The following is a 25,075-nucleotide window of genomic DNA, read 5'->3' as shown; positions in this document are numbered from 1 at the left end:
GCAGACTTTCAGAGAAGATGAGATGAGATAGGGGTCACAATGAGAGTCCCTCAAACATACCCTATTTTTATATAAGGGTGTTTTCACTTTCAGGAACATTTAAAGTGTCAAAAAATAAAGAAACTCCAATCTCTAAGAAGTAAACACCTACATTGCTCATTCTTAGTAATGTCCCAGTAGATTTACCCATCTTAGCTGTTCATCACACACAGCAGCAGCACGCAGCTGTATTTCCAAATGCCTTCATGGTAGGAGCAACTCAGGGCCATGGATAGAAACTTATAAACATCAGCTACAGCAGTGGAGAGCAGTACGCTGAGTTTATTTTCTCCTCGGCCCTAATTAGAATCATAAATGAAATGTTGACAACACATGGAGGAGCCTGCTTGTTGAACACAAATGTTTCCACTCCTATCAACCTCGAAACTCTGATAGTCATGCTTCATCATGAAAGCTAAACAGCCCTGGGGAGATGACTACATGTTTTCTCTAATTACTCAAGGATGGGGAAAAGGGCCTCCTACCAAGGACGGACTAACTAGAGGAAAGATTGGTAGGTAAACCTTAAAAAAAATAACAGCATGTGCACATAGTAGGTGACCCAATATGGGCTTCCTGGATGAAATGAAAGGATGAGACCATTACTGTTGCACCGGAATGGGAAGCTGACTGTTATAAACCTGGATGAAAGCTGCATCAACGTCAATGCAGGACCTTTATCTTGTTAACAAAAGTCCCACATGAAGGTTGCAGTCGCACAACACCAACAACCAACTTTCTTTTGTTTGTGGAACTATTTTGATGACAAGCAGAGATATGTAGAGCACAAATTCACTCAGACGATGATTCCAGGCAAATACACATACACATACATGCATGCTTTATAATCCTAAAAGATGGAGAACTCTGTCACACAGGCAAAATGCTCCTTTGCATTTAATTTGCTTGTTTTTGTTCCAAACAGATTAGTGCAAGTAGATACAGCCTAAGTGCCTAGTTGATACATGTCATACAGACACATTAATAGAGAATGTATTGTTAGGTGCAAAGGCATTTTTTGTTAAGATTCTTACATTAAAATATTATTTAACCCTCCTTGCAAATCTGCCAGTTGGGTTCCTTTGTACAGACAATGAATTTGAAGATCAGAGAAATTAAATAACTCATTCAAGGTCATGGAGCCAGTTAATGTTGGAGACAGCATTTGAATCTAGATGGTTTCACTCCAGATTCCATGCTTTTAACAGGGATACTGTTCTAAAATGAAATAATGGGGCAGATGAAGCCTGGAATAATGAAAAGGATTCCTAAAGTTTGGAATCTATAATTGGTGAGTTACAATGTAAATCCTGCCTGAGACGACTGTGTTTTCCAGAACATTTTCAAGCTACATGTAGCAAAGAGCCAACATAGAGCAAACTTTAAAGAGAAAATGGCACAACACAGATTCATTATTTCATCACAATATACATATACTGCTATAACTTGAAAATATGAAAAACACATTGTCATCTATTTCAAAAACTGGACTTTTATCATGTTATAATAAAAGTACAAAAGCAAATAAAAAATTACCAAGAAGAGCTGCACAAAACACTCATTTTATGTGTAACATAAGTAAACAATCAAACATGAACATGAATTTGATTCCAATTTATATTCTTGGGGCAAGGACAAAAGTAGCCAATCAAAAGATCTAAGTAAAACAATGTGTCAGTGTGAGTCCTTGGCCAGGCTTCCTAAGCTGCCATATTTCTTGATCCTTTTGTTTCTTTCATTAGCTTTATATCAACCAGCATCTGCCTGTGTTTATTCCACCAGCTGTATGAGCTCACTAATTACCTTTAATCATACTTATCTGAAATGCATCTTTATCTTCACATACATCCAGTATGCAGGCAAACCAAGTGCCGGGAGGCTGAGGCTGGGAAGACATTGGAATGGGAAGTCTACTTCCTCTAACCTTGACATAGTGGATGGACCAAAAACAAAAAAGCATCTAGGTCTGCCTCCGCTACCAGCCAAAGGACTTCCGAGACTTGGTTCTCAGAGAGTTGGACAGTGTCGGTGTCCAAGCAAGTCATGTACAGTTTTCACATGGGTTAACAGGTGCAAGGTGATGAGATGATCAGCACTGACTGATAAAATAAGTAAGAATTGCTCAACAGCACCCTCCAAACTGGTAAGTTCTTTGAAGGCCAAGAGCCAGCATGCTGTGTCTTTCCTAGTTCCCATGGCCCCTAGCTCAGACCTGGGCTCACTAGACAAGTGGGTGCTAAGAAGTAGTCTCACGCATTCTGGCCACTGTCTTCCTTAGCTTTAGGGCGCTTGGAGGCTCACATTTCATATCCACTAGTCCACTCATTTTATCAAACATCTCAAGGCCAGATAAAAGGAATTTAAACTCTATGGATAGTCATATGAAGTAAACTGAATGACCCTAGGAAGTCCTTGAACCTGAATTTTTACCTTATCCAAAAGGCAAGAAAGAATGAGGAGGCAACACAACCAAAAATAAATAAATAAATAAAATTAAAAAAAAAAAAAAAAAAAAAAAAGACCCAACACAGCCAAAAATTAAAAAAAAAAAAAAAAAAAAAGAATGAGGAGGTACACATATCCTTTCTACCTTCTTACTAGAGAAACCATATGGCAGCCTTGATTTTCAACCGAATGGCTCAAAAGGAACCGTATTTTTATCTTCTGAGCTAGTTAGAACTTCCAGATAATAAAATTTGTAGCTTACCATAAAAAAGAATGGATTGTATTTTTTTAAAGAGATCTTAAGCCATAAAATACATAAAACTATAGGTTCCCTGAATATTTTACCTAATATGGATGCTCACAATCCATGTGTCTGCAATAAATACACTGGAGACTTTGAGCAAGTTGCTTAACTTTTCTGTGCCTTAGTTTTGTCATTCATTCATTCTACATTAATTTAATGTGCATACTACATGGTATTGTAGAAACTATGGGAAGAAATCAAAGAAATCATCTTAAGCTTATAGACTAGTGAGTTATTGTCAACTTTAAGTGATATAATGCAAATAAAATGTGGAGGCAGAGACTGCTAATGCTCTCCAACACCTGTGACTCCTCTTCTTCCAAAACACACAGCTAGACTACATTTCCCAGCCTCCCTTGCTGTTAGATATGATCATGTGATTTTATTCTGGCCAGTGGAATGTAAGTGCACTGATAAGTACCATTTCCAGGCCTGGCCAATGCCGGGTCCTCATCTTCTTCCACCGTCAGTCAGCTAATGGTGAGAACGCTGAGAACTAAGAGGAAAGCACAGTGGCAAGATGGAAGGAGACTGAGTCCCTGAATGACTGTACGGGAGCCTGGCCCCTGTCAATCTGAGCTAGACTGTGATAAGAACAATAAATAAGTTGTTGTGTGGAGCCACTGAGATCTGGAGGTTTATTTGTTACAGCAGTTGCATTACATTAAGGATTTATAATTTACCTAATATAAATCCCTAGCAATATCTGGCCCATTGTAAGCACTGAACGAATGATATGATAGCCATTTAAAATATATATTTCTAGTTCTCGTGCTATATGTTTCATAAGACCAAAAAGAAAAAGAAAAAAAGAAACAAGGAGGGAGGGAAGGAAGGAAGGAAGAAAGGAGAAAATAATACTGAGGTCTTTTAAAAAGCTCTGTATAAATTTTACACCTAGGTGCCGTTTGGTCATCCACAACCCTAGGGAAATATTTTCCAAGTGCCAAATCTCTCTTCATAATTAAATGAAATTTCTGCATGGCTCTGTGGTACCAAGGGCCTCTTCCAGGCTATCCTGGGCTGCAGCTGTCACTCGGCCTGGCTGCCTACCCCACGTCAGATCACCACAGCACCTGCTTTGGATGGGGCCCACTGATGGGGATGGGGGGAGCACTTTGCCAAGATTTCACCAAAGCAGACATTAAAACTGGGAGAAGTGCTCCTATGAGTTATAAGGTCTGGTCACATGTGGAGATCATTTGGCAGAGAAAGACAGATGTCACTTTTGGGGCTAATCTTCCTAGAGTGAGAGGAGCTGAACTCTAAGGATGTTATTTACACATATAACACAGCTAGTCACTAGAGGATAAGCCATCTCAAATATTCCAGTAAACAAAAGGAAGCTCTTTTTGCTCTTTAACAAAAGTCAGCTCATTTCCTTTGTATTTTTAAAATTACAGATGTAATACATGTTTGTTGTAGCAAGTTGAATATGCAGAGGTATAAACAGAAAAAAGTTAATTTTCCTCTCTTTCTTCTTAAATTACTGCTGTCCTCTAGATAAGCAGTATTATCAATTTAGTGTCTATCCTTCCCCACTTACTCCATCTTCAGACAAACCAATGCACATTTTAGAGTTAATCCTTCCACCTTTGGTTTTTTTTTTTTTTGTTTCAACATAAATGGGACTATACAATGTTCATTCCTATTCAGATTGCTTTATTTAACCTAACAATTTATTATGAATATCCTCCCAGGTGGATATATTTAGCTCCAACTTATTCTTTTAAAATAGCTGTATAATATCACCTGGGAGAAAGAGCTATTACATATTTGCTGGATTTTAAGACACCATCCATTTTAAATGTTAATAATTGTTGATTTTTTTTTTGGAGGGAGGTGAAATGTTAAATAGACCAATTTATGTGAGGAAATTTTCTGATTTAAAATGAGCAAAAGAATATAGGGAAACTTTCTGACTTAAAACGGGCAAAAGCACATAGGAAATATATTTATATAAAAATATACAGAAACTAGGAAATTCTTGAAATTGCAGTGTAACGATAGCCACCATATTCCTCTGAGGGTGTGTCTGAGGCAAGGTCTGTGCGGGGCACTGGGCTCCTGACTAAATCTTGGTACAGGAGCCCCTCACGGGAGTCGCTTGACCTCACCTGACGTGTGGTGTCACTCCTAGGTGATTCTTTTGCATGCACAGTTGTCTTGCCACTTCTGGGCTCTGGCTTACCGAGGGAGGGAGGGACAGAAGGCAGGCGCTGCAGGTATTAGCATGCAGATCACACAGCCTCCCTTTGTTCTCTGGGCTGAGGTCAGATGGAATAAATCAATCAGCCCCTGCATCTAAAGTCTTTCTAGGTCCAGGAGCCTTCCACTCCAAGTGTGCACTGCCCATTTTGAATCACCATTAGAGTCAACTGAACCAAAGAGCCCCTTTGGGCAGTAGGCCACTGCTCCCAGGAGCCCAGCAGTGGTGGGGGCTCTCTGCGTATTCCCAGGGCGCTCACAGATTAGCTGGGAGCCGTCAGTCAAGACTCTTTGAGGGCCGAGAAGACGTACTGCTTACAGGAGATGCCACGTCTGATTATCTGCTCTACCAGACCTGTACCGTGCACTTAACATGTACCCCTTGATCCTCCCTGCCTCCTGTGAGGTAGGCATTCTACAGATGAGGAAGCTGAGGCTCAGAGAAAGTGAACGGTTTGCCCAACACCACACAACCTCAGAGTATAAGCACCACGAAAGTACACTTCCTCCTTCAGCCACAGGGCCTGGCTTTAACTGCAGGTATCCTCGACTGCCTGCAGTTTTCCTTTAGGTGTCCTGGCCTCCTACGACCAGCTATGCTGTCAACAGGTACATCTTTTTCAGGCCTCTGAGTCCAGGACCCTAGCTGGGCCCTGCAGGACACGGCTAAATAGCTCTGCTGTAACCCAAAGAGACACTCAAATTTTTTGTCCAAGCTCCCCTAAAGTCTGTAAGTACAAAGCCTTTCAAGCCCACTCAAGCATTCTGACCAGAATGACAAGGTTTTAGACATAAGAGGGGCCTAAAGATCATCCTCTCAAGCCCTCTCATTTTACAGATAAGGAGACAGGGTGGTGGATATGTCCAGTGGGGCAGTGGCAGTTGGGGTGGGTGACAGCTGGCCGTGGTGGAGCAGTGACAGTAGTGGCTAGACAGCAGGATGGAGCAGGGTTTGCAAGCTATGGCCTGTGGGCCGATCTAGTCCTCTACCTGTTTTGTCTCTGTAAATAAAGTTTTACTGGGGCTCAGGCACACCACTTGTTTACAGATTGTCTGTGGTTGGCTGCGTGCTATAACATCAGAGTTGAGTAGTTGCAACAGACATCGCATGGCCCTCAACATCTAAAATATTTACTACCTGGCTCTTTACAAAAGAAGTTTGCTGGTCCCTGGGAAACACAGAGGCATGCAGGTTGATACAAGTTACTGGAAGCTTTCCAGTTCTTAGAATGAGTGTTAGATTCACAGGTGTTTGTCATATTATGACCCATTGATGACTGAATGCTACATACAAGCCGCTGATGGTCATGTATCACACACGAATAATTATTATTAAATTCTGTGCACCTGAAAGTAGACAGATAGGAAAAAGGGAGGGAAGGAAGGGAGGAAGAAAGGAACCATTTAGCCCTTATTAAGATTTAAATGGATCTTTGTTGTCTACACCTCACTTTTCCCCACTGTATTCTCAGACGCTCAAAGAATGTTGGAGAGAAGGACGAAGGATGACAGGCTGAGTGAAGCAGATTTTTCAGGAAGGAGGCAGGATGAGTGTCCTGGGTTCTGTGAGGCTGGACGGGGCTTGTCCAAAGGAGGAAAGGGATCCCAAAGAGCAGGCCGTTAAGGATAGTCACAATCCAAATGTTCAACTTCATGCCCAAGGGTACCGCCAGCGTGGCACGAGGGGCCAGGCCTCCTGGTCTTTTGTCAGGACCCCCTCCTGCCTGTGAGTCAAGGTTGAGTCGAATGCTAGCAGCACAGAAACCTTGGAAAGCACTCTCTTGGGTAATTGTGACCATTTATTAAGGCACTCTGGGCCATGACATGTATTGCTTCACGTAATCCTGGGAACAATCTTATGAAGCAAAAACAACTGTTACCCCATGTCAGAGATGAGGACAAGGGGTTTTCAGTGGGCAAGTTACTTGCCCAGAGACATCGAGCTGGTAAATGGTGAAGCCGAATTCAAATCCAGACCCAGCTGATTCCAAACCCCAAACTCAACTGCTCTATTACACTGCCTGGGGCCAGGGATCCCACTTCACACTGCCTCAAGAAAAGCATGGGGGCTTCCCTGGGGGCGCAGTGGTTGAGAATCTGCCTGCTAATGCAGGGGACACGGGTTCGGGCCCTGGTCTGGGAGGATCCCGCATGCCGCGTAGCAGCTAGGCCCGTGAGCCACAAATACTGAGCCTGCGCGTCTGGAGCCTGTGCTCCGCAACAAGAGAGGCTGCGACAGTGAGAGGCCCGCGCACCGCGATGAAGAGTGGCCCCCGCTTGCCGCAACTAGAGGAAGCCCTCGCACAGAGGCGAAGACCCAACACAGCCAAAATAAATAAATAAATAAATAAATAATGAAGGTGCTAATAATTTAAAAAAAGAAAAGAAAAGCATGGTTTTTTCACCATAGGCATGTGGAACATTGTGGCATGTTGAAGGGCAGCTTTGACATTGAAATCCTACCTCAGCAAATGGCGGGGCATTTGCACATTCAAAGAAATGTTCCAGTCCCTGGTGGGAAAGCTTCCAATGGCTTCAATTAGAGAACAGTCACAGTTCATTGACGCCTGATGCTCATGGGGGGCGGCTTTATTGTTTTATATGTGAAAAATGAGGAAAGAGCCAGAACCTCAGCATCAGGGAAACGATGAAAGATTGAGAAGTATTTCCAAAGGCATGCAAACCGAAAGGTCAATTCAATGAGGGGGTGAGGGTGGTGGGGTGGGGGGGAGCAAGCAAAGAAGCAGCTGAGAAGTCTTTGTGGCCCCAGGGAGAAGAGGCAGTGATGTCCACGAAAGGAAACCATGGCTATGAATTTCAGGGCATCAAGACCCTGTCAACACAGCTAATCCCTGCGGATGTTGGCTGAATAAGCCTTCAGTGACCAAACAGTGCACTGTGGAAACCGTGTCAGCCTCCAGCAGGCCAATTTGTCCTCATATTACACACTCTGCTGGCTCTGTTGCTAGACCCCCAGATCGAGGATCCACAGCGAGTGTCCCCCAACTCAATGAGGGTTGACACAGTGTGGTTAGTAAGTCAACAGAATTCAGAAACCAGGACCGGATTAAATAGATAGTTTTATTTTGGTGCCCTGGACTTCAAGCAGATTAAATAATCAAAAAGCCTGAGCCACTGGGGTCATGTTTGAATGCTACAGCTGTTCACCGAGGTTTGACAAACATTTTTTCTCTGGCTCGTCGGCTCAATGGGAAAGGCAGCGATGATCCTGGGGAGGGTGACGCTTTGAGAAAGAAGCGGGGAGCACAATCAAAAGATCCTCTTATGGAAAACAATCCCAGCCAGATGGAGACAAGGAAGGGGTTGTCCGGAAAGCGACAACTGTCCTCTACATTGAAGAAAAGCACTAGTAGGATTCAGAAAAAAAGTGAATGAAAAGCTGGACTTGGAGTTTGCCATGCCCTCGGTGTGTTGATCTGCAGATTAATAAAGGTGGGCTTCGGGTTCAACGGGTAAGCTGGTGGAGACTCAGTCATGGAAGGTGAGCCATGATTAATTCCCTCGCGCCTTAGAAAGTGGGACGCCCCTCAGGAAAGTATCTGTGGGAAGCCTGTTTTCAAGTTGTCTTTCTCAAAAGACCAAACAGATGTTAAAAATTGTCTCTGATAGAAGGATTTATGTTTGTGCCATGCTGGGTCAGAGGAAGGGGGAGGGGACCAATGTACACAGTCATGAATGGGTATGCAGTTGGCCTGTCATGGGCCATTTCATAGAAAACACAGTCCTTCAGGTTGGAGTTCATATATCATCCACTTGGAGGGGGTGGGTGGGAGTGGGAAGACTTTCTGAAACTAATTAATGCTTGAGACCCACAGCTAAATTGAGGGGTGGTAACTCTCCTCTAACCGGAAGATGCTTTGGCACTGAGATTTATATTTATTTACATTATAGAAAGGAAAGCAAGGGTTTTGCTCTTTGATATGCTGGAAGAGGGAATGGGACTATGATGCTTTGCATCCCTTGAGCTAGACTAAACTGAGCAGAATCTCCTTCGGAAGGCTCTCCAAACATCTTCCCTCTTGCCCTAAAGAATTGTTCGCAGCAGCGGAGAATTGAAAGGACAAAGGGGAAAAGGCTCCATGCATTTGACAGCCACACTGTGCATTTCCCCAGTTAAGGCCAAAATTAGACAAACAAATAAACCAAAAAACCTCTCTCAAGAGCTTTCTCTATGAGTAGATAACCATCTTGAGTTTTAAATATTATTGTCTGGCTCTGTGAATTCCTCTACCAATTTAACAAAATGTCCTTGATGGATGTTTGCCATATTTTGAAACTCAAGTGTTAGGAAAAAAGAAGGGAGTGATAGAGCTACATTGGAGATTGACCTAGAAGCACCTAAGAAAATGTCAACTCAGCATCCTCTCTGAACTTGGCAAGGAGGTTCCTGTTGATTCTAGAGACCCCGTACACATTTCCACATGGCCAAAGAGCTCCGCGTAAGGATGTCTTCTGCAGCATCATTTGTCATGAAAGAAACTGCAACAACTCAAATGCTCGTCAGTATGAGAGTGGCTAAATATTAAATCTGACATGGCCTCACCACGGAATACTCCACAGAAGTTAGAAGGAATTAATGAGCTCTCTATATAACCATGTGGATGGATCAGTTTTGAGTGACTAGATTAAACTGAAAATTAAACATGCCTATGATTATATTTATGTAGTTTTTAAAAAAAACACTATGCAAAACATTATGTAGTACGTGTATGTATGTGTGTGTATGTAAAAGTATTTACAGGCAGTAAAGCACAGCAGGTAAGGACCCTGACAGACCCTGGAAGCAGACTGCTGGGTTCAAATCATGATTCTACTACTTCTGTGTGACCTTGGGCAAGTGATTTAGCTTCTCTGTGCCTAAGTTTCATCACCTTGAATAGAGGCATAATAATAGACCCCAAATTACAAGATTAGAAGGACTAAATTAATATATATATAAAGAACATTCAATAGTGCCTGGATCAAAACATGAGCTATAAGGCTATTTCCAATTGTTGTTCCTCTTAAGTAGTGTTTTTTTTTTAACATCTTTATTGGAGTATAATTGCTTTATAATGGTGTGTTAGTTTCTGCTTTATAACAAAGTGCATCAGCTATACATATACATATATCCCCATATCTCCTCCCTCTTGCGTCTCCCTCCCACCCTCCCTATCCTACCCCTCTGGATGGTCACAAAGCACCGAGCTGATCTCCCTGTGCTTTGCAGCTGCTTCCCACTAGCTATCTATTTTACATTTGGTAGTGTATATATGTCCATGCCACTCTCCCACTTCATCCCAGCTTACCCTTCCCACTCCCTGTGTCCTCAAGACCATTCTCTACGTCTGCATCTTTATTCCTGCCCTGCCCCTAGGTTCATCAGAAGCATTTTTTTTTTAAATTCCATATATATGTGTTAGCATACGGTATTTGTTTTTCTCTTTCTGACTTACTTCACTCTTTATGACAGTCTCTAGGTCCATCCACCTCACTACAAATAACTCAATTTCGTTTCTTTTTATGGTTCAGTAATATTCCATTGTATATATGTGCCACATCTTCTTTATTCATTCATCTGTCGATGGACACTTAGGTTGCTTCCATGACCTGGCTATTGTAAATAGAGCTGCAATGAACATTGTGGTACATGACTCTTTTTGAATTATGGTTTTCTCAGGGTATATGCCCAGCAGTGGGATTGCTGAGTCATATGGTAGTTCTATTTTTAGTTTTTTAAGGAACCTCCATACTGTTCTCCATAGTGGCTGTATCAATTTACATTCCCACTAACAGTACAAGAGGGTTCCCTTTTCTCCACACCCTCTCCAGCATTTATTGTTTCTAGATTTTTTGATGATGGCCATTCTGACCAGTGTGAGGTGATACCTCATTGTAGTTTTGATTTGCATTTCTCTAATGATTAGTGATGTTGAGCATCCCTTCATGTGTTTGTTGGCAATCTGTATATCTTCTTTGGAGAAATGTCTATTTAGGTCTTCTGCCCATTTTTGGATTGGGTTGTTTGTTTTTTTGATATTGAGCTGCATGAACTGCTTGTATATTTTGGAGATTAATCCTTTGTCAGTTGCTTCATTTGCAAAAATTTTCTCGCATTCTGAGGGTTGTCTTTTCGTCTTGTTTATAGTTTCCTTTGCTGTGCAAAAGCTTTTAAGTTTCATTAGGTCCCAGTTGTTAATTTTTGTTTTTATTTCCATTTCTCTAGAAGGTGGGTCAAAAAGGATCTTGCTGTGATTTATGTCATACAGTGTTCTGCCTATGTTTTACTCTACGACTTTTAGAGTGTCTGGCCTTACATTTAGGTCTTTCATCCATTTTGAGTTTATTTTTGTGTATGGTGTTAGGGAGTGTTCTAATTTCATTCTTTTACATGTAGCTGTTCAGTTTTCCCAGCACCACTTATTTAAGAGGCTGTCTTTTCTCCATTGTATATTCTTGCCTCCTTTGTCATAGATTAAGTGACCATAGGTGTGTGGGTCTGTCTCTGGGCTTTCTATCCTGTTCCATTTATCTATATTTCTGTTTTTCTGCCAGTACCATACTGTCTTGATTACTGTAGCTTTGTAATATAGTCTGAAGTCCAGGAGCCTGATTCCTCCAGCTCCGTTTTTCTTTCTCAAGATTGCTTTGGCTCTTCGGGGTCTTTTGTGTTTCCATACAAATAGTGAAATATTTTGTTCTAGTTCTGTGAAAAATGCTATTGGTATGTTGATAGGGAGTGCACTGAATTTGTAGATTTCTTTGGGTAGTATAGTCATATTCACAATGTTGATTCTTCCAATGCAAGAACATGGTATATCTCTCCATCTGTTTGTATCGTCTTTAATTTCTTTCATCAGTGTCTTATAGTTTTCTGCATACAGGTCTTTTGTCTCCTTAGGTAGGTTTGTTCCTAGGTATTTTATTTTTGTTGTTGCAATGGTAAATGGGAGTGTTTCCTTAATTTCTCTGTCAGATTTTTCATCATTAGTGTATAGGAATGCAAGAGATTTCTGTGCATTAATTTTGTATCCTGCAAATTTACCAGATTCATTGATTAGCTCAAGTACTTTTCTGGTAGCATCTTTGGATTCTCTATGTAGAGTGTCATGTCATCTGCAAACAGTGACAGTTTTACTTCTTCTTTTCTGATTTGTATTCCTTTTATTTCTTTTTCTTCTCTGATTGCTGTGGCTAGAACTTCCAATACTATGTTGAATAACAGTGGCGAGAGTGGGTGACCTTGTCTTGTTTCTGATCTTAATGGAAATGGTTTCAGTTTTTCACCATTGAGAACGATCTTGGCTGTGGGTTTGTCATATATGGCCTTTATTATGTTGAGGTAAGTTCCCTCTATGCCTACTTTCTGGACGGTTTTTTATCATAAATGGGTGTTGAATTTTGTTGAAAGTGTTTTCTGCATCTATTGAGATGACCATACGGTTTTTATCCTTCAGTTTGTTAAGATGGTGTATCACATTGATTGATTTGTGTATATTGAAGAATCCTTACATTTCTGGGATAAGCCCCACTTGATCACGGTGTATGATCCCTTTAATGTGCTGTTGGATTCTGTTTGCTAGTACTTTGTTGAGAATTTTTGCATCTATGTTCATTAGTGATATTGGCCTATAGTTTTCTTTTTTTGCGACATCTTTGTCTGGTTTTGGTATCAGGGTGATGGTAGCCTCGTAGAATAAGTTTGGCAGTGTTCCTCCCTCTGCTATATTTTGGAAGAGTTTGAGAAGGATAGGTGTTAGTTCTTCTCTAAATGTTTGAAAGAATTCACCTGTGAAGCCATCTGGTCCTGGACATTTGTTTGTTGGAAGATTTTAAATCACAGTTTCAATTTCAGTGCTTGTGATTGGTCTGATTATATTTTCTATTTCTTCCTGGTTCAGTCTCAGAAGGTTGTACTTTTCTAAGAATTTGTCCATTTTATTGGCATAGAGTTGCTTGTAGTAATCTCTTATGATCCTTTGTATTTCTGCAGTGTCAGTTGTTACTTCTCCATTTTCATTTATAATTCTATTGATTTGAGTCTTCTCCCTCTTCTTTATGAGTCTGGCTAATGGTTTATCAATTTTGTTTATCTTCTCAAAGAACCAGCTTTTAGTTTTATTGATCTTTGCTATCATTTCTTTCTTTTTCATTTATTTCTGATCTGATTTTTATGATTTTTTTCCTTCTGCTAACTTTGGGGTTTTTTTGTTCTTCTCTCTCTAACTGCTTTAGGTGTAAGGTTAGGTTGTTTGAGATGTTTCTTGTTTCTTGAGGTAGGATTGTATTGCTATAAACTTCCCTCTTAGAACTGCCTTTGCGGTACCCCGTAAGTTTTGGGTCACTGTGTTTTCATTGTCATTTGTTTCTAGGTACTTTTTGATTTCTTCAGTGATCTCTTGGTTATTTAGTAGTGTATTGTTTAGTCTCCATGTGTTTGTATATTTTACAGATTTTTTCCTGTAATTGACATCTAGTCTCATAGAGCTGTGGTTGGAAAAGATACTGATACGATTTCAATTTTCTTAAATTTACCAAGGCTTGATTTGTGACCCAAGATATGATGTATCCTGGAGAATGTTCCACAAGCACTTGAGAAGAAAGTGTATTCTGTTGTTTTTGGATGGAATGTCCTATAAATATCAGTTAAGTCCATCATGTTTAATGTGTCATTTAAAGCTTGTGTTTCCTTATTTATTTTCATTTTGTATCATCTGTCCATTGGTGAAAATGGGGTGTTAAAGTCCCCTACTATTACTGTGTAACTGTCGATTTCCCCTTTTATGGCTGTTAGCATTTGCCTTATGTATTGAAGTGCTCCTATGTTGGGTGCATAAATATTTGCAGTTGTTATATCTTCTTCTTGGATTGATCCCTTGATCATTATGTAGTGTCCTTCTTTGTCTCTTGTAATAGTCTTTATTATAAAGTCTATTTTGTCTGATATGAGAATTGCTACACCAGCTTTCTTTTGATTCCCTTTCATGGAGTATCTTTTTCCATCCCCCCGCTTTCAGTCTGTATGTGTCCTTAGGTCTGAAGTGGGTCCCTAGTAGACAGTATATATACGGGTCTTGTTTTTGTATCCGTTCAGCCTGTCTATGTCTTTTGGTTAGAGCATTTTATCCATTTACATTTAAGGTAGTTATTGATATGTATGTTCCTATTACCATTTTCTTAATTGTTTTGGGTTTGTTATTGTAGGTCTTTTCCATCTCTTGTGTTTCCTGCCTAGAGAAGTTCCTTTAGCATTTGTTGTAAAGCTGGTTTGGTGGTGCTGAATTCTCTTAGTTTTTGCTTGTCTGTAAAAGTTTTAATTTCTCCGTCGAATCTGAATGAGATCCTTGCTGGGTAGAGTAATCTTGGTTGTAGGTTTTTCCCTGTCATCACTTTAAATATGTCCTGCCACTCCCTTCTGGCTTGCAGAGTTTCTGCTGAAAGATCAGCTGTTAACCTTATGGAGAGTCCCCTGTATGTTATTTGTTGCTTTTCCCTTGCTGCTTTTAATATTTTTCCTTTGTATTTAATTATTGATAGTTTGATTAATATGTGCCTTGGCGTGTTTCTCCTTGGATTTATCCTGTATGGGACTGTCTGTGCTTCCTGGAATTGATTGACTATTTCCTTTCCCATATTAGGGAAGTTTTCAACTATAATCTCTTCAAATATTTTCTCAGTCCCTTTTTTTCCCTCTTTTTCTTCTGGGACCCCTATAATTCGAATGTTGGTGCATTTAATGTTGTCCCAAAGGTCTCTGAGACTGCCCTCAATTCTTTTCATTCTTTTTTCTTTATTGTGCTCTGCAGTAGTTATTTCCATTATTTTATCTTCCAGGTCACTTATCAATTCTTCTTCCTCAGTTATTCTGCTACTGATTCCTTCTAGAGAAGTTTTAATTTCATTTATTGTGTTGTTCATCATTGTTTGTTTGCTCTTTAGTTCTTCTAGGTCCTTGTTAAACGTTTCTTGTATTTTCTCCATTCTATTTCCAAGATTTTGGATTATCTTTACTATCATTACTCTGAATTCTTTTTCAGGTAGGCTGCCCATTTCCTCTTCATTTGTTGGGTCTGGTGGGTTTTTACCTTGCTCCTTCATCTGCTGTGTGTTTCTCTGTCTTCTCATTTTGCTTAACTTACTGTGTTTGGGGTCTCCTTTTCACAGGCTGCAGGTTCATAGTTCCCGTTGTTTTTGGTGTCTGCCCCCAGTGGGTAAGGTTGGTTCAGTGGGTTGTGTAGGCTTCCTGGTGGAGGGGACTTGTGCCTGTGTTCTGGTGGATGAGACTGGATCTTGTCTTTCTGGTGGGCAGGTCCACGTCTGGTGGTGTGTTTTGGGGTGTCTGTGACCTTATTATGATTTTAGGCAGCCTCTCTGCTAATGGGTGGGGTTGTGTTCCTGTCTTGCTAGTTGTTTGGCATAGGGTGTCCAGCACTGTAGCTTGCTGGTTGTTGAGTGGAGCTGGGTCTTAGCATTGAGATGGAGACCTCTGGGAGAGCCTTCACCGTTTGATATTATGTGGGGCCGGGAGGTCTCTGGTGGACCAGTGTCCTGAACTCGGCTCTCCTACCTCAGAGGCTCAGGCCTGACACCCGGCTGGAGCACCAAGACCCTATCAGCCACTTGGCTGCCAGTGTTGGAGGGTCTCCTGCAAAGGTGGGGGTGGCTGTGGCTCACCACGGGGACAAGGACACTGGCAGCAGAAGTTCTGGGAATTACTCCTTGGCATGAGCCCTCTCAGAGTCTGCCATTAGCCCCACCCTACATGACTCTTTTGAATTATGGTTTTCTCAGGGTATATGCCCAGTAGTGGGACTGCATTGTCTTTAAAAGGCCTGGAGGGATACACTAGTAAATGGTAGGGAAGAGGGGCTTCCTGTTGGAAAACACGATGTGGGTGCTAATCAAAGGGAGTTCAACGGTATCAGTAATGCACTGTTTCTTTGAGTTAAAGAAAAAAGAGATGAAAGAAATATGGCAACCTATGAATAACCGACAGAACTTTGTTATAGGAACATCGGTGTTTATTATATTATTTTTAATGCTTTTCTTTGTTTTTAAAATCTCTTGAATAAAAAAGGAGTAGAGACGGTCATCATTCATAGAATTATTATACCTGCAAAGATGAACATCAATTTGTAAGAATGCTTCAGACCTGCCCTATCCAATATGGACCACTAGCACCATATGGCTATTTAAATTTTAACTGATTAAAATTAAATGCAAATAAAAATTCAGTTCCTTGGTTGCAGTAGTTACATTTCAAGAGCTCAGCAGCCACATGTAGCTAATGGCTACCATATTAAACAGTAGATATAGATCATTCCAATCAGCATAGAAAGTTCTATTGGACAGCACTGACCTGTGGCATACTTGTAAGAAATGTGAATATCTGAACTCCTTATCATTCTTCTACACTTCTGGTCCCAGATAATTCTGCTGCATTGTACACAGGGCATGTGCCCCCCCCCAAATTATTTTTTCACATTTCTACTTGATATCCTGTTTCATCTACCTTCCAGTTACCTGTGAATTTAAAGGGAAGCAAATGCTGACACCACTTACAAACTGGTTCCTATCCCAGTTTCTTTCTGTTTGTTGTAGGTGAACTGCTCCTGCTCTCAAGTATGATTTTCCTGCTCCCAGTGGTGTGCGGCTGCCCAGAGAGGTGCCGCTGTCACTCACCTTCGAATTTTGTAGACTGCAGCCGGCAGGGTCTGGCTGAAGTCCCTTCCGATCTGCCTCCGCAGACTCTAACCCTGCACTTACAAGATAACCAGATACGTCAGCTTCCGGCTTCTGCATTTAAGTCAGTGCCACAGCTCACAACCTTGAACCTGTACAACAATTCTCTTTCAAATCTGACCTCCGGAGTTTTCCATGGACTTCAGCACTTGCGGGTCTTAAACCTAACCCAGAACTCCCTGCATTCCCTGGAAAGCAGACTTTTCCATTCCCTCCCACAGCTGAGGGAACTTGATTTATCATCAAACAACATAAGCCACCTTCCCACATCCCTGGGTGAGCCTTGGGAGAACCTAACTGTATTTGCGATCCAACAAAACCAGCTTCAGCAGCTCGACCGAGCCCTCCTAGAATCCATGCCCAGAGTGAGGCATTTATTTCTCAAGGACAACCTCTGGAAATGCAACTGCCACTTGCTCAGTCTTAAACTCTGGCTGGAGACGTTTATCTATAAAGGTCAGTAACGCCTATCTGTGTGTTACCAGCCTAGGATGAACCTCACCTGTTCTCTGCATTAGAAGGGATGTTGAGGAGTGTTTGAGGGATCCATGTAAGCTTTTTCACACTGATGTCATTTCATGGTATGGCAAAAGAGGCAAGTGAGTCATTACAGGGTGTTTAAATTCAGGTATTTAAATTCATCTACAGATACGATTCATGGAGATAACTTTCCACTTTTTTTTTCCCCCCACCCCAACTTTCCACTTTTTGATTAACAACACCATTAAGTTATTAATCTGGGAAATGTAGGCCCTTAAGAAAGAGAGAATTTCAATCATCACCTAAATAATTACTCAACTCTGAAGTGACACCAAATTTTGATTTTCAAGTGTGATCCAAGTGGGCATGTTATCTCTCCTTAGGACTTTCCCCCCTTCTTTGTCTGCTTCTGACCATTTGACAGCTGTGAATCTTCCCTGAGATTATCCATTCTGCTTTAGCAAACACCACTGTTACTGACACTGGATACAGTAGGGTACCCTCTCCAAAGGGAACTACTCTTTCTTTAACCAGGTATCAAAAGCAAAGCAAGAGATCCCAGAATATAAAAGATGAGGGGATCTAGAAATCACTCAGGGGTCAGCAAACCATAACCCAAGAGCCAAATTTGCCCCACCTCCTATTTTTGTAAATAAAGTTTTGTTGGAACACATCCACACCCATTTATTATCTACTGTCTGTGGCTGTTTTGCATTATAAGGGCAAAGTTGAATAGTTGGGACAGAGACTATGGCAAGGCTTAAAATGTGAACTATTTCTGGCTCTTTATAGAAAAGTTTGCCAACCCCTTCTAACTCAGTGCTAGCCTATTATCAATGGGAAATGGAGGCTCAGAGATGTTCAGTGACTTGAGCAAGGTCACAGAGTAGAAGCACAGACAAGAGTAGAATGAGTGGCTTTAAGTCTTGGCTCTGCATTCTTTCCTCTACATCACAGTGTTTCTTTCCTCCTAACTTTTAAGTATCATTCATTCATTCATTCATCCTATACTTGAGTGAATCTTATGTGCCAGGGACATTTCTAGGCACTGAGAAAAGGTCAGTGAACAAGAAAATCCCCACCATCATGGGCATTACATTCTGACAGTAGAAACATGTTAAAAAAGACAAATATATACCATGTTCAGATAGCAGTTAGTGCTAGAGGTGGGGTAAGGGGAGAGAGTAATGGGATGGGGGTTCCACTTCAGATGGGAAGGACAGGGAAGGCCCCTCCAAGGAGGTGACATGGGGGAGAACTGGAACAATGAGGGGAAATGAACCATGAGATAACTGGGGGAAAGAACAGCAGTGGAAGGCCCTGACGGGAAAGTAAGCATGGCTCCAACTGAGGGACAGAAAGAGGGACAAATGAGTGGCTAGAACAGAGGAAGGGAGTGAGAGAGGATACGGCAGCACAAGTACCCAGGAGTTGGGTCATGTTGGAACGTAGAGAGCAGGCTGAGACATTTGGATTTTATTTTAGGCGAGATGGAAATCTCTTGAAGAATTTTAGTCAGGGGAACAATATGATCTGATTACATTTTAAAAGGTCACTCTGGTGACTCTAGGGAGAGTAGACCAAAAGCTACAGAAGAAGAAGCAGGGGGATGAGGGAGAAAGTGATTTCAGTCATGCAGGGAAAAGATGACGGTGGCCCAAACCAGAATGATAAGAAATTATCAAATTTGGGAGATATTTAGAATATTGAACTGATAGAAATTACTAATGGGTTGGCGTGGGAGATAAAGAAAAGAGAGTATATTATAGGAAATTCAATTTTGTTTTGTCCTTCAGGAGTAACCAGATAAATGGTGATGCCAGTAGCTGATAAGGGGCAGGCTGGGGAATAGGGGAAATGGGCAAGTATGTGTAGGAGGTGGTAAATCAAGAACTCAATGTGGGGCGTGTCAAGTTTGAGATGCCCATTACATAGCCAAGGAGTGCTGTTGAGTTGGTGGCTATATATTTGAGCCTATAATTTGGGAAGATATCAGAGCTCCAGAAATGAATTAGGGAATCAACAGGGTCTAGATGGTTGCAGCAGTTACACAGAAGGAAGCGGAAGAGAGCACATGAGTTCAAATAAATAATATTGAATTAAGAATCTCTCTCAACAGTATAATAGCCAATAGGTTATCATTACCCAGCTGATCTTCAAGCTGACCTACAACAGAGGCCATATAATGTGACAAAAATCTTTCTTATAGGAGGTTGCAAATAAAAGCTTTTACATCTAGAGGTGAAGTGGCTTCAGCTATTGTGTTCTAGACTAAATGGTAAGCGTAAGCCAAAGCATCAGAGAAAGATGGTTTTCATCAATTAAAAATATTTCTTGACAAAAAATATTTCTCAGGTCTAGGATATTAGAAGCAACATAGGGTGTGATATAGCTCCCCCTACTCAGCCACAAACTCACTGGTGATCTTCAGGCAAATTAATGCCCCTCACTAGCCCCCAGTGTCACCAGATGGAAACTGACAGTGTTAAGCCAGGGAGTTCCTAAGGCCCGTTCTGGTCCTCAGATTCCACAGTGCAGTTCAACGCTCCCTCATGGTGGAGCTGCCCCGTCCAGATGACAGTCTTTCTCTGGAGGAAGGCAAAATTTACTTGGGATAACAAGACTTGGGTGTCCCAAAATAACTAAATAAAACCCCCGAGTGAATGTAGGAGACAATCTGACTACTGATGCATTGAATAAAGGCAAAATAAGGGAATAGGTATTGGTCAGGACCTTAGTTCCCACGACGGGGGAACAAAGTATATGGAGGATGAAGCAGGGGGTTTTGTGGCCTGGAAGTGTCATTCATTGGTTCCATTGGCCAGAACTCAATCACGTGGCCCCAATCTGACCACAAAGGGTGGGGAAATTTCATCTTCCTGTGGACCCAACAGCCAAAAAACATGCTTTGATGAATACCTAATAATGTCTCCTCCACAAAAACATGCACATAGATTTCGTAATTAGCATTCCTCTCTCTCCGTTCATAACTAAACAAATCATCTTTATGCGGACAGCTAACTCTATTAAACATTTATTCTGGGCTAGGAATTGTGCTAAATACTTGATATACTTTATCCAACTGAGTCCTCAAAGCAATCTTGTGAGGTGGATTTCATTATTACCCCAGTCTCCCACTTTCCAGATGAGCAAGCAGAGGCACAGAATGGTCAAGTAACTTGCTTAGGGTTGCACAGCAAAGTAATGGTCAGACTCAAGATTTGAATCCCATTTCTTCCCAAGACAGGGGTTAAGAGCTGCTAGTGGACAGATGATGAATAATGAGAGCACTTGGAAAGCTGGAGCTTCTTGCACTGTCAGCTTCTCTGAATCCAGAAGAGACTGAGACCCTCAAGCTATCATCTGCAGATTTGCTTCCTGGGGTCATGGCTGAGGAGATGGTGGTGGAAGGCTGGGAAGTGAGTCCTGGCTAAGGACACAGGAGGCCACGGAGCTCTTGGTGGCCACAACCCCTGCCTTCCAGCAATATCCCAGACTCTAGTCTGTGTATTCTCCTGGCTCTGTGTCCTGAGGCCATGCCTCCCACCCTAATATTGAGCAGCAGGAAGCCTGGAACTGGAGAAAGACAGAGCTTACCCCTGAAGTTACTGGGTGAACCGCCCCAGTCTAGGTCTAGGTCAGCTGGTGGAATTGCTGGTCCCATGGCAGGTGGCCTTTCTTCCCCTGATTAAAGTCTCAGTGCTCTTTGGCTGGGTTAAATATGGTTACTTCTTCTCAAGCCCCCACACTTCTTTCTGCTCTCTGGCCTTCTGCTTTACAACCAGCTTCCAGGCAGAGTATTGAAACGGTCTCTGAGACAGGGATCCTTAATCATGGTGCAGCCTGATGGCGCCTTGGGCTCATCCAGAACAGGCACCCCGCACCTCTGGCCTCCTGCACCTCAGCTCAGGAAAGGAGAAAATTCCTGTTATCTTTTTCACTTTAGAGTTGAGGCTCTTGCCTCAGGGGATCACTGAAGAAGCCAGGACGGGCCCAAGAGACTCTGGCAATAGGTGACTCAGTTCAAGCAGTAAGAGCAAAAAAAGGTATGAGTTGAATTTTGTCATGGCCACTAACCCCAGTGTGACCTGGGCCACAATAACCCTTGAACTGCAGAATGGCCCCATCTACTAATACGGCCATGGTAAGACTCGGCTTATAAGGCTCAGACAGAATGGATGTGAAGGCATTCCCAAAACTCTGAAGTGTTATACAAAGGAAGGTTCTAATAACATTGAAGTGACAAGCTCCTGCACGGGAACTTCTGGTATAGTTTCATAATTCACCTACGATGTGTACAAAGAATCTCCAGTCTAACTTGGCTAAAACTGGTGCCAGGCTTCATGGGGGTGAGATTCTACTGAGGGTCACGTGTTAACTCCACTGACCTCAGGATGCTCCAGAGAGGAGGAAGTAGAGAGAGGCGGTAAGTGTAGCGGGGGAAAACTGGGATCACAGGAGAGGGCTGGGTTTCGGTGTTGATCTATCCACTTATGACCGGAATGTCCTTGGATAAGAATTACCCATTAGAGCAGAGTTGTGAGGACTTATCTAACAGTGCTTTATAAACTATCAAGTCAGATACAAATAGGATGTTTTCATGGCAAAAAATTTAGTCAGAGAAGTTTATCTGCCTGAGGTCAAATAGTAAATTGGTGGTCAAATTTGGCCAGGATGAAATCTGTTAGCTCAGTGTTCTTTCTACAAAAGAACTTCTAGGCACTCAAATTCTCCCTGAACAATAGTAGTCCACACACCTGAGGAAATTAATCCCCTTAGAGAGAATGGAAATTGAGTCTAATAACCCATTAGAAAGTTCGATACTTGGGACTTCCTTGGTGGTCCAGTGGTTGAGACGCCACGCTCCCAATGCAGGGGGCTCAGGTTCCATCCCTGGTCAGGGACCTATGATCCCGCATGCCGCACGGCAAGGCCAAAAAAAAAAAAAAATTGAGAAAGTTTGGTACTTGAAGTACTAAATGTTTCGAGGTCTGAGGAGACACGTTAATTGTATTTAATCCCATGAACGTAACTCATATTCCCGTCAAACCTTCAGATACACAAAGCACTCACAGGACCACTGACCTCCCGGTTTGGTATCACTGAAGAGTGTTGGTAGAGACAGAGGGTCTTTGTAATTAACACATAACATCACAACGAAAGACACTTGTTTTATTTATTTATTTTTTAGATCTCCGGTGGGAATTTGGCATAATAGATTTCTTGTGTGGCAGGGCTCATTAGGGCATGCAACAGTGCCCTCAGGCTGGCCTCCAGCGCCCCTTCCTGTCAGCTTTTGCATTGTTACTCCCTTGGCATTTATAAGGTAAAGGTGACTTGGCCTCTAATGAATTCTTGGTCATACATAATTGTCCATTTAGTGTGTGGCATTTTTAGCATTTAGCCAATTTAGAAATCCTAAAATCATAAAATACGGTTGTTAAATTCTTTGACTCCAGGAAAAAAAAAAAGGTGTTTTATAAATTCCATCTGCCTAAGTGTTTACAGGTTGAGGATTTGGGAGTTTGGTTGTATCAGGCTCTGTTATCATTCTTTGCTTTTGTTTCTCAAAGGGGGAATAACAGACAGCATCATCTGTGCCTCACCGGACACCTGGAAGGGAAAGGACCTCCTTAAAATCCCTCACGAGCTGTACCAGCCCTGCCCTTTTCCTTCTCCAGACCTGCAGTCTTCACAGGTGCAGCAGCTAGGTGCTGCCCACGGGGCTGTCCCCAGGCCCCCTGAGAGCCACAGCTCAGGGGAACGAGACCACTGGGGGTGTGAGATCAAACCCAAGCCGAGGCCAGCCAATCTGCGCCACGCCGTGGCCACCATCGTCATCGCAGGGGTGGTGTGTGGGATCGTGTGTCTCATGATGTTGGCGGCTGCCATTTATGGCTGCACCTATGCAGCTATTACCGCCCAGTACCATGGGGGACGCTTGGCTCAGATCAATAAGCCCGCGAAGACAGAAGGAAAAGAGCTGTTTGACAGCTCAACGGCCTGAGAGCTTTCATCTCAAATAGAAATAATCATTATAGGCCAGAAGAAAGTTTCTGAGTAGGGCTGATATCAGGTTCACTGTTACTGCCTCATTTTCTTTTTCCAAAAGGAAAAAAAAAAGAAGATGTGTCTTTAAAAATGACAATACTCCTGGGAAGAAATTTATGTTGAGGTTTTTTTTAAATGCCATAGTTGAAACAGAGATGATAACTTGTGCTCTGCGCCTGAGAAGTTATGACAATATTCTATGTGGGGAAGGCTGTCCACAGAGAAAGGGAAGATTCATCTCTTTCAAGGTACTCTTCCCTGCATTAAGTTGCCTTTACAGGGCAGCAGAAATACAAACACGCGTGCCAGCATTCCTGGCAGCTTTATGGTCCACTGGAAAACTGCCCAATTTTGAGTGCCTGGGAAGAAGTTGGAAATCTTACCCAATGGGCACTGAGTGCTTCTATAGTCCAAGTTCATGCTAGACCGGTGATACTTTTAGATGTTAGGTATGTTATATATTTAGCGAAAGCGTCTGTTGGTTGGGAATTTTGTAGCTTGCCACAAGAGTCAGATTATATTTAATTTTCTAAATCAGAAAACCATTTGGGGCTTTCCAGGCCACAGAAGAAGAAGAGGGCTCCATGACTGGATAATAGGACTCAGGCCCAGGGTCTGGGGAAGTTTTCTGATGCAAGGGTAAATAACATATAAACAAACACAAAGAGGATGGGGTGGCGGAATTCAAGGCACATATTACCCAAAGGCCATATCCACCAGGCGATTGGAACCTTCCATTTATAACTCTCACAGCAGGAATGAATTTAGGGTGGGCTGAGAGCGAGATAATGGCTTATGTGTATCTGTATCTACGTACATAGTGTGCAGAGTGCATAGGCTTGTTCAACCACACCCACACATAAACATACTCAGAGCAATCAGTTTACCCACTAATGAAATGCAGCCGCGGCAGGGTGGAAGCCAGCAGCTGTTGACCACCACCCAGATTGTCTACTCAACACTCTGGGATAGGAAGTCAGAGGAAGTCTGAAGAGAGTGGGAATTATCAAGAGGCTGGAGATACGTGGCAGCAGCCGTCCTGAACATTATTTAGGCTGGGGTTTGAAAAAATCAGGTGTGGCTTGCCTGACTCCACAGACACGGTCCTGAAGAGCTGCATGCAAAGGAAATTTTTGTAAATTGAATCATCATTTTAATGCAGTAGGGGAGCTTGCTATTTAAAGGAACCTTTCATGGAATCTTTCTGTAATGGCAATAATTGGCTCCAGATTTATGTATTTTGTAAATTTGCATTTTCTCATGCTAGGATTTCTTAAAGTAGAATCTACCTGCTCTCTCTCGCTCTCTCATGATGTCCCATCTCATACTTAGTCACCTGTTAGTATTAAAATCATTTTACACAGAGGAGTTACGGACTTGGCAAAAGCAAAGAATAGCAAATACAGGGCAAGCTGTCCCTCCAGAGGCTTTGACAGACATCACTAATCAATCCCAGCACTCCTCCCTGAGCCCTGATGCACCACAGATGCCTTCTTAAGACAGCACTGGAAGGCAACCAGAACTAATCAACTGGAATTGGTTCAAAGGATAAAACATATTTGTCATTCAGGGTACTGGCCCTATATTCACTCTTGCAGGCCATGTAAAAGTTGCTTGGATCCTAAATCAGCAGTCCATTCCATAACCTGGCATGTGAATGGGCGGTCCATTCAGTCTGGAATATTGTTTCCCTGTCTGATGTGGCCAAAGCCTTGCCCAACAGTATAAAGAGGCCAAGGGAAGGACGGATGAACCTACCCTAGCCTACCCTGCAGGACACAGAGGCCATCTATACCCTGCTCACAG

At 42.2% G+C, this 25,075-nt stretch overlaps 2 protein-coding genes across 2 annotated transcripts in view; one reads left to right on the top strand and one right to left on the bottom strand.

Annotated features, from left to right (window-relative positions):
• The window catches only part of CACNA2D3 (calcium voltage-gated channel auxiliary subunit alpha2delta 3), a 768,110-nt gene that overhangs the window by 109,406 nt on the left and 633,629 nt on the right, over positions 1 to 25,075 (bottom strand). The gene's annotated exons all lie outside the window — the stretch shown is intronic.
• Positions 8,466 to 23,225, top strand: LRTM1 (leucine rich repeats and transmembrane domains 1). The gene is made up of 3 exons (XM_036869419.1): positions 8,466 to 8,498; positions 16,598 to 17,194; positions 22,792 to 23,225. Exons 1-3 carry the CDS (start codon positions 8,492 to 8,494, stop codon positions 23,223 to 23,225), a joined length of 1,038 nt encoding a protein of 345 aa, XP_036725314.1. The 5' UTR covers positions 8,466 to 8,491.

Source organism: Balaenoptera musculus, chromosome 11 (genome assembly GCF_009873245.2).
Source record: "Balaenoptera musculus isolate JJ_BM4_2016_0621 chromosome 11, mBalMus1.pri.v3, whole genome shotgun sequence".
NCBI classification, from domain to species: Eukaryota; Metazoa; Chordata; class Mammalia; order Artiodactyla; family Balaenopteridae; genus Balaenoptera; species Balaenoptera musculus.
The sequence above is the reverse complement of the archived record's forward strand: the minus strand, read 5'-3'. Positions and strand labels throughout refer to the sequence as shown.

Coding starts and splice junctions, on each gene's coding strand:
- LRTM1 (XM_036869419.1), top strand. Junction 17,195..22,791: donor GGAGACGTTTATCTATAAAG/GTCAGTAACGCC, acceptor TGTTTCTCAAAG/GGGGAATAACAGACAGCATC.